This window comes from Sinocyclocheilus rhinocerous, unplaced genomic scaffold (assembly GCF_001515625.1).
Source record: "Sinocyclocheilus rhinocerous isolate Xijiao unplaced genomic scaffold, SAMN03320098_v1.1 scaffold1800, whole genome shotgun sequence".
NCBI lineage: Eukaryota > Metazoa > Chordata > Actinopteri > Cypriniformes > Cyprinidae > Sinocyclocheilus > Sinocyclocheilus rhinocerous.
The window spans coordinates 313,849-324,018 of record NW_015651550.1 but is presented as its reverse complement, the minus strand read 5'-3'; the positions used below and the strand labels follow the sequence as shown (position 1 = coordinate 324,018).

The window sequence follows — 10,170 nt, the reverse complement described above, 5'->3', positions numbered from 1 at the left end:
CAAAAAATATTTGTTGTTTGTCTCAATAAATTGGGTTAATTTAAAAATACAGTGGTTAAATTAAAAAAAAAAATTCTATTGCTCTTTGTTTAAAAAAAAAGGTTATAAAAAATGTCAATAATTATCGATACCGAACGATATGAAACATTATATCGTTGATATAGCTATATCGCCCAGCCCTACTACAGAAATGAATAATCAAATGTAAAATAAAACAGGATAGTCTTCACTATTTTCATTCTCAACTCTTTACGTTCATTTATTACATGACCGACGAATGTATACATGAATAATCACCAAGCGCCGCATTTTGACACATTTTTGCGTGTATTTGACCGTTTAGGTGCGCACCTTGAGCTAAAAGATGACTTTACATGTCTGTGTTGTCCCATTTTGCAAAAGTCACGTTACATGATTTTACTGATTTGCACGTGAAATTGGGCTTTTATGGAGGAACGAAAGTGCAGTGCTGGAAAAGGGGGCGGAATGGGGCGCAATAATTGTTTTATCTCAATTGTTGTATTTTCATAATCGTTGGAGGCCAAAATCGAAATCGAAACTGTTTTTCGATTAATTGCACAGCCCTAATTTTAAAGACCATTTTATGCCACTGAATATATAATCATAATGTAACAGCATAATAATGCAAGAAGGCCTACACACTTCTAAATGACAACAAACTTTTAATTGTTAAGAAATTTAGATCATGGAAATTAAGTATCAAAATATTAGATACCTTAAAAAAAACTTGAATAAATAGTAAATAAACATTTTTCTAACAAAAAGTGCAAAGGAACTAGTACAAAAAAAAAAGAAAAATGCACAAAGAACTTGTATGGAGATTTTTCCATCTACAGATTTTTCCCTGACTTTATTTTCTCTGTAAATTAAGGGTGTACACTATTGGTGAAAAACAATCACTACTTAGCAGTCAGATGTCCAGTATGCATAAAGGCACAGATCCCTAAACAAGTTGATTATTACGACAGGCCTATTTCTGACCCTGCATAGACAGCAATGCAACTACCATGTTCAAGGCCCAGAAAGGTAGTAAGGACATTGTTAAAGTAGTCCATGCAACAGCATGCATCGTGGTACTCTCGTGAAAGCGTGTCGAAGACTGACACGAAAGAAAAGAAATTGTGGAATAAAGTTATTTTTGTTTTCTTTGAGCACAAAAAGTATTCTTATAGCTTCATAACATTACAGTTGAACCACTGATGTCACATGGAGTATTTTACCGATGTCCTTACTACCTTTCTGGGCCTTGAACGTGTCCGTTGCATTATGCAGGGTCAGAAAGCTCTCGGATTTCATCAAAAATATCTTAATTTGTATTTCGAAGATGAGCAAAGTTCTTATGGGTTTGGAATGGGTTTGGAGCTTGAGGGTGAGTAAGATGACAGAATTTTCATTTTGGGGTGAACTAACCCTTTAAAAGCAGTATACCTAAAGACGTTATACCTAAATACCTAAAGACACTCTGAAGGCTTTAAGTCAAATTTGGCATATAGCTATTAGGAAAGTTTAGAGAACAACGATGAAATGATGTGGAAACATTGTTTTTAGATTCAAAGCTCTTTTAAAATGAGTTTTAATTAATCATCTAATCAATAAAGTATGCAGAATGTTATTAAAATAGTTCTGAATCCCAAGTGTTTTGCATATCATTGTTATTTTGTTTCTCTTTTTCTAGACCGTAGTCCTTCTTGGTGATGGACACACAGCGGTTCAACAAACTCTGACAGTCTTTAGCTCCCTATTGCATTCAGCAGTCCTGTCGTAGGGGTCGCTGAGGGGGCAGCCACTTAATGCACTGAACTCAAACAATGACCGACCCCATCATGGACTTCTTTGATGACCCTAGCATATTTGGGGGAGGGCTTGACAGCTTAGTCCAGGATGATCCAGGGTTTACCCCTGGTTCTGTGTCCTTGGATGATGAACTTCACCTGGGTCCTAGTTTGGAGCCTCTTCAGGTGGATGCAGGGTCCAGATCTTCTACCATCCAACATGGGATACCCTACAACCAACCTGTGAGGCATTTTGACACTATGAAGGCACAGACCTCAATGGAACAGTCCTTTCCTGGTCCAGAAGGAGTTGGCAACAACGGAAGAGCATTTTTACCACAGCAGCAATCATTTCAAGGGCATACTATGAACCAAGTGCCCCAGACCAATGGACTGTTTCTTCACAACAGCCCCATGTGGGGAAACCATGATCAAAAAGGGAATAACTACCATCAGCACAATCAACACCATCAACAAATTCATCATCAACAACTTCAACATAAACAATTTCAGCAGCAACAACAGTTTCAGCAGCATCAAGCTCAGCATCAGCAGTACAGTCATCAACATCAACATCTTCAGCAAAGACAGCACAGCCTCAATCAACACCCAATCTCAAACCAGCTGCAACTCCCTCACCAACAAATTGCCCATCAAGGCTTGCATCATATTAGCAAGACCTATCAGGGACATACAGGTTTTTACTATGAGAGCAACGTCCCTCAAAATCATTCCCAGCACGGCCACCATAACTCGCTCAGTGTGGAGGGTAGTCCCTTTCACTCTACGGTTGAGGCATCAATGATGCCTGTGTCTTCTCAACAACACAGTGGCTTTCAAATAGCCCAAGAGGTCCAAGGTTTTACTACAGGTCCAAGGTTGGAAGACAATGACCTAGCCTTCCCTGTCCAGTCTTCCCCTGCAACCCATTCTTTCCCAACTGACTCAGTTAGCCGCGCTTCATCCTATCCTACTGCTCATTATACTCTGACTGGTCAGCCTCCCCCTATAGTAAATGCAACCCAGTCTTACTCCTCTGCTCCAGTCTCTATGACATCCTCTTCCACGGCCATCCCATCATCAGCTTCAAACCTTTTGGATACTGGTTGTCCTTTTCGGTCTAATTCTGGAATGGAACATCAGCAGCAACGAGTCCAAATACCAGACAGCCCGGCACAACGGTGCCCCTTAAATAGCTCCAAATCAAACCAGGATCCCTTCAGCTCTTGTAAGGTGTTCCCAGATGGTCTGAACTCGTTCGCTGCAGACTGTCCATTCTCTACGGCAGAGCGAAGGAACCATGATGCGGCTGGACCTTTGGTTACAAACCAGAGCAGCAGTAATGGGTTTCAGGCACTGGAGGAGGTCTTGCTTGGAGAGCAACACAGTCACAGACTTGACCTGGGTGATGCTCCTGACCTTTTAGGCGATGAGCTGTTGCCTCAGCTGGAGGCACTAGACCAGGAAGAGAACTCCAATCACTCTTGGGTAATGGCAGGACTAGAGAATGACCAAGAAGAGGATCTCAAGGATGAGGAAGGCATGGAGGATGTGCCAGTGGTTTACAACGCACAGGTGAGAGAATCTGTTCTCATATCTCTTCCAAAGGTGTCTTATATTGTTTGATGGCTTTAAAGGTTCAGTGCTGGGATGTTGGAGTGAGTCAGAGATTACAGCTTTGAGCCCTTAGTTTCAGTTATCAGCTCTGCAGAGCTTATTTTGAAGGGAAGTGAATGATATATTATGCAACAGAGTTTTTGTGGTTGTTGTTGGTTTATCTCCATCGGGAAATATACAAGTTAATGACATGGATGAGAGATAATTGAAATGACCACTGGAATGTTGCCAAGCAGTCAACAGACTACTTTGACAACAGGCTATATTGTAGTGTTCAACTGTACTGAAAGAGAAAGGACAAGACAGACAGACTCCATTAAATAATTCACAGCTCCTCCTGTCCAGGGCCTGCAGACAGGTACTGTAGCAGCCGATTAGGAGTTGCAATAGTGTTCAGGACTTACTGGGGCTAAGCGTACTTAAGGCTATAACAAGATGTGGGTCAGGCCAACCGTAGGATAGTGGGAGGTGCACTCTGGCTGGCTAGAGTGGGTCTGGCTTGTGGTTTTTCTGTCTGTGTGTGTTGATGTGAGATTAGTGTTTGTGTGTGAGTGCAGGCAGAAGGGAGATGTTGATAATAAGGTTTCCTGAGGGAAATGGAGAACGAGAGAGAGAGAGAGAAAAGAGCAGGAGTGCTGTCTAGTCCGTGATTGCAAGCAGCAGGCAGTGCTTTCAGCAGTACTGCCTGACAGTGTCAACTCTTTATTTCGCTGTCTCTCTCTCTCTCTCTCTCTCTTTCTCTCATGATGCAGGAGCATCAGTCTTTCCCCTCAGCTCTTTGCTGCTGACACAGGGAGTTGAGGCTCAGTGATTCAGCTGCCATACACACAAACACGCGCACACGCATATCGTGAACTCTTTCCACCAGTCCTGCCGGGCACATGGAGTGCTCTCGTTGTCAGACATGTGTGCACAAATACACCTGCACAAATACACCTACCCAAATACAGATTCTGATTTGCCAGTGCTCTTGTTTTTCCAGAAGGAAAAATGCAAACGAGAGTCTCCTCTTTGTTTGTCAATCGAGAGTTTGATAGTAGCATATTTTACCAAATTGATTATTGGCCGATAGGAACATTTTTTGGTGTATTGTCAATGTTGGATATATATAGAAATTAGTATTGTATATTTAATTGTGCATAATCATTTCCCCTTTTTAAGTTAGATTCCCTTTGCCCTCAACACTCACTTAAAGTAATCTTTAAAAAGGTTAATAGCCCAATTACATGGGATCTTTAACAGATCTCAAAATGAATATCCATTGAGTTGCGATATTTTGTGTTTTAATTTATTTAGATAAAATAATATTAATTTTTTTAATTGGCCATTTATTGGTTATTGCTCATAACATGAAAATAAATATCGGATTGGCCCTGAATTTTAGTAGCCTATTGGTGCATCAATCTATTGGTGTAGATTATAATACAAGTCAACGAGGCTTTGTGCAGATATTGAAAGCCAAATCAGACGAGATTTATTGTTATGTTCTTCTTCAGCCAATCTGTCTGTCCTCACAGATCCTTAATTATAGCAGAGGCAGGATGTGGATCAGAGTTCATATCGTGTGACTTCCTGTAGTGAGTGTGTTTGTGTTGCAGTGTCTGTCTGCATTTATGTGTGCGTGTCTGAGCGAGAGAGAGACGAGCCATTCATGTGCACTGGGCTGTGGAAAGCCAACAGATGTATAATGCGAGGCAGTCCCAGGGTAAAAGAGAGAGATGCACTCGACCTTCTCTCTCCCTGAGGGTCTCGTGGGCGAGTTTGTGCTTTAATGTTCTTTCTAAGCCTCTGGACCACGAGGGGTTGGTGTTTCAATACTGAAACTTGACTTCACCTATATGTCACTTTAACTGCAGTAGAGGGGAATGGCTGTTTTTTTGTGTGGTTTACTTGGGTTAAATGTTTGTAGAAAGTACAAGATCATGGTTGAACATGTTCAGACAGAAAGTTCCCAAGTATGTAACTTGATTCAATCACGCTACTGCAAAGATACCGCTCCATCATGTAATGCATGTAAAGGCCAAATCGGTGAGGGTTTATGAGGTGGATGGAGCCCCCAAATATAGAATAAAACCCCATTAGACTCATACATGACAACAAAAACTACACGTGTCTGTACTTTTAAACAGGTATTTTCCTTAGGTTACATCTGTTATGTTAAAAAAGGGGCATTTTTCACAACAGTCTATGGGAAATGTCATATCATACCAGGGCTCGCACAATTTCAAAATCCCTGGTAGCCCTTCGGGCAGGTACTCTTCACATTTTGGTAGCCCGAAAATTAGTTTAACTAGCCCAAATTAAAAAAAAGACATTTTTTTTAAATATAGAAAATCAGATAGGAGTTTAAATGTCAATCAAAAACATTTTCAATACACAAATATCAACAAATATGAAGGAAGGAATTTTATTTCACTATTTACAGGGTATCTGCAGAATTTTTTAAAATAAATTTAAGGCCATTTATGACCCATTTTAAGAGCTGCACAAGTAAAATGAACACAGTATGAGTGGGGTTGGACAATGTCTGTGGTAACATACAGTGTTGAGCCATAAAATTACATGATTTGTAGTTCAGATACATGTTTTCACAAAAAAAAAATCTTATACAACAGTATTTCAGCCTTTAGACCATTTTTATGAAAAGGGATAAATCAAGTATATAAATTATGTCAATTTAAAAATATAATATATAATATATAAATATTACTGTCTTATTGTCTTAATTGTTTAGATTTTTAGAAGGCACATTAACTTCTTTCTCATTTACAACTCTGTGTTTGCTGCATAAAAACACGAGTTGATATTTGCATTGATTTGACCATAAACAGCGAGAAAGGCTTATTGGAAATGCAAATTCATTCTCTGCCACGAGGTGGCGCTTTAGGAGCGCTGAAATATTGCGGTTTTCCCGGTAACGCCTGTACACAAAGCAGCTCCGCGCTCATAAACGTTGCTTTATAAGGAATTATAGGTCAAATAAAATTAAAATGCCAACGACACGTTTCTGAGGACAGTCGGTTACCTTCAGATACATTCAAATAAAGCCATCCGCGCCACGTTTTGACTTGAAACGTGCAGCGCTCATATTTATTCAATGACATCAAATTATAATTAAGACATTTCTTATACCATTTAATGTGTTTAAAACTTTTTATGGCCTTAAGTTTGATACAACTCACTTTAGGATTTTTTAAGGACCCGCAGGAGATCTGTATTTAAGAGAGCCCGTCGGGCAGAGTGGTGATACATTTTGGTAGCCCGACTGGAAAACATCGGGCTAGCGATTTTGCGAGCCCTGCATACCTTCACATTCTGATGAAGCCTTCTTGTGATATGAATCAATATGAAATAATATTGTGTAAGCTGCTCTGTTGATCAAGATTTAAATTGTTCAAGATGGTTAAATAAATAAACTGCCATTTGATATGACAGTTTAAGAATCGGTGTAGTTAAAATGTGAAAAACGGTTTGGAATGAGTGACCGGGCAGAGCAGCGGTGGTCACAAGTGTTACAGGGTGGTGTGATAGCGTGAGGGCCCAAGAGAGCGAGCGAGACCGGCTGACGGCATGAACAGAGCCCCTTTGTGCTGCTGCTTTGTGCAAAATGAACATTCAGCAACATAGATGCAAATACCAATCCACATCACTCACATTCACACACAAACCCCCCTAACCTACTGTCTGGATGGGATCCAGATGATGGATCTGTTTTTAAAGGGGTCATAACATTTCATTTTTTTTAATAGGCTACATTTTCTATCTTCTTTCACATTCTTGGAAATAGGCTATTTTATGCTGTACTTTTATCTTTTATCTAAATGACTTCTTTACATGTGAAATGAGTATTAACTTCTAACTATGAATTGCGGGCTTGTTGTTGTGTCCACTTAAGGTTTAGCAGGTTAGCATAGCCCATTTAGCCCCTGCTGGTAGATGCTGCAACTACACAGTATGGCTTTGTAGAGTATCTTTCTCCACTGATGGCAAAAAATATTTGTCTATTTGGACAAAATGCATTACATTACATTACACTACATTTCAAAAGTCTAGGATCAGTTCCATTAGCCAAAGAAATTAGCCGAATACTTGTATTCAGCAATGATGCGTATAATTGATCAAAGGTGACAGTAAAAATATCACAAATGTAAAAATGTTACGAAACTTTCTATTCATCAGAGAATCCTGGAAAAATAGGTTCTAAAAAATCACGATTTCAAAAAAAAATTGAACAACTGTTTTAATTGATAATTAATAATTAATTGATAATTTTATAAGAAATGTGTTTTGAGCACCAAAATGGTTGCTGAAAATTCAGCTTTGCCATCACAGGAATAAATTATATCTTAAAGGGTTAAGAGAAAGGAAAAATTGAAATCGCATCATATGACCCCTTTAAAGTATATAGGTACTAACAGAAAACAGCTATTTTAAAATGTAATAAAATATCACAATATTACCGTTTTTACAAGGTTTTTGATCAAAAGGCTTGTGATGTTTTTGGTCTCTGTCTTTCTCATTTAAATAATTGTTTGTACCCTCTCCAAAAAAAAAAAAATGGTGCAAAAGCTGTCACTGGGTCGGTACCTTTTCACAAGGTACACCTTTGTACCTAAATGGTGCATACCTTAGAGGTACATATCAGTACCTAAAAGTAGGGCTGGGCGATATGGCCAAAAAAATTATCACTATTTTTTTTTTCATATCAGTCGATATCGATAATTATCACAATAAATGTAAAATCTTTATTTCTTTCAAGTTTAAAGCCAGATTTTTGCTCCAAAGTGAAAGTTGTAGAAACCAGACCATTAATTTGGGCTCATTATAATGATTTAACAAAATAAATATCTAAATAGAAAAAAATTATTTTTTAGTTTCTGCATGTGATTTTACGCAGACGCTACAATGGTTTTTAGGTAGCCTATTTGTATAAAATAGTCTAACAGTAGTCTAAAAACACTCTGTATAAATGCATACATGCTATAGCTTAATCACAAATACGACATACTATAATTATATACCATTACTCCTGTAATAAAATTCGGTGTGAATATCCCACATTTCTGCCACAATACCATGGTGCAGTGAGTGTTACTACAGTAAATCCATGGTAAATAATGGCGATGAGTAGATTGAAAAGCCTTCTGACTGTAAACTGTAGACTTTGGCTGTAAACTAGTTTAAATCACAGAGTCATTTGTGCGCTTCACACTGGATCTCACAGCACTGTTTAGTGCCCGCATGACCGAGTAAACGCATCTGCTCTAGTGAGCTCGCGCCGCGCGGCAGTTAACTGTGATCCGAGCGGATAAACGGTCCGAGTGGCACGCTTCAAATGAGTCACGCCGTTTCGTTCCGCTTTTGGCGCATAAACATTATATCGAACATTTATTGAAGTCTTCATATCGTTTTATCGAGGTGAATTATATCTCGATAATTATCGTTATTGAATTATCGCCCAGCCCTACCTAAAAGGTACAAAAGTGTACCTTTTGAAAAGGTACCACCTCAGTGACAGCTTTTGTACCTTTTTTCTGAGAGTGTATGTATGCAGTTCTAACAATTTAGATTCAATTACTTACATTTTCATAGCAATAGATTTCCATTGCAAATACAGTAGAATTTTATTTTCAGCGTATTTTATTTTCAACATTTTATTTTAGCCGATTAGTTATATGATTAAACATTGATGTACAGCTTTGACATTTCCAGTGCAGAATGATTCAAGCTGTTGTGATGCTGCTTAGTTTTCTATTTTTCAGCTGTATTCACTGTTTGTGTCTGTGTGGAGAGAAACAAGGGAAAAAGATGCAGGTGTCTTAATGCAAGAGTGAAAATGGCTAACGCTTTTTTTTTTTTTTTTTTACAGTGCTTTTAACAATACAGATTGTGTCAAAGCAGCTTTACAGTATCAAAGTAGGAAAATAGTGTCAATGCAAAAGAACAATAGTAAACACTCAATTTTCAGTTAAAGGCAGTTCATCATTGAATTCATTGATGTCATCATCCAGCTCAGTTCAGTTTAAATAGTAACTGTGCAATCAAGTCGACGATATCGCTGGAAATGATGTATCCCCAACTAAGCAAGCCAGAGGCGACAGCGGCAAGGAACCAAAACTCCATCGGTGACAGAATGGAGAAAAAAAAACCTTGGGAGAAACCAGGCTCAGTCAGTGGGCCGGTTCTCGTCTGGCCAGACGAACCAGCAGGTTGATCCATGCTGCAGCAAAGTTAGATTGTGCAGAGGGCTCATCTGGTTCCGTGGTCTTGTCCCGGTGGCCATCTAGGAGACAAGGTCTTCACTGGGGATCTGTCTCAGGGGCTCATCTAGTTGTCCTGGTCTCTGCTGAAATTCAAGACTGTAGAGGTCGTCTCTAGGTGCTGATCCACCATCTGACGATGTAACAAGTACATCGTGTGTTATTGGAAGTGTTCCCAGTTCTGCTTGACCTAATTAATGCAGCCTAACAATCCTTTAATGGATTTGAGTAATAAAAACCTGTTATGTATAAGCCAGGTTAAAGAGATGGGTCTTTAATCTAGATTTAAACTGACAGAGTGTGTCTGCCTCCCGAACAATGTTAGGTAGATTATTCCAGAGATTGGGTGCTAAATAGGAACAGGTTCTGCCGCCCGCAGTTGATTTTGATATTCTAGGTTTTATCAAACAGTGTATTATGTAAACAGATGCATATGAAAAATAATGCAATCATCAGCAATAGACAGCATATAAATGAAAACTGCATAATGTTACAGAGTA

General features: G+C 38.9%; 1 protein-coding gene across 1 annotated transcript in view; it reads left to right on the top strand.

The window, feature by feature from the left end:
- LOC107713054 (chromodomain-helicase-DNA-binding protein 9-like) overlaps nt 1-10,170 on the top strand; it is an 80,333-nt gene that overhangs the window by 14,906 nt on the left and 55,257 nt on the right. Inside the window, exon 2 of the mRNA XM_016518472.1 lies at nt 1,697-3,368. Within this exon, the coding sequence (XP_016373958.1) occupies nt 1,830-3,368 (1,539 nt within the window). The 5' untranslated portion in view covers nt 1,697-1,829. The remainder of the gene's footprint in view (nt 1-1,696; nt 3,369-10,170) is intronic.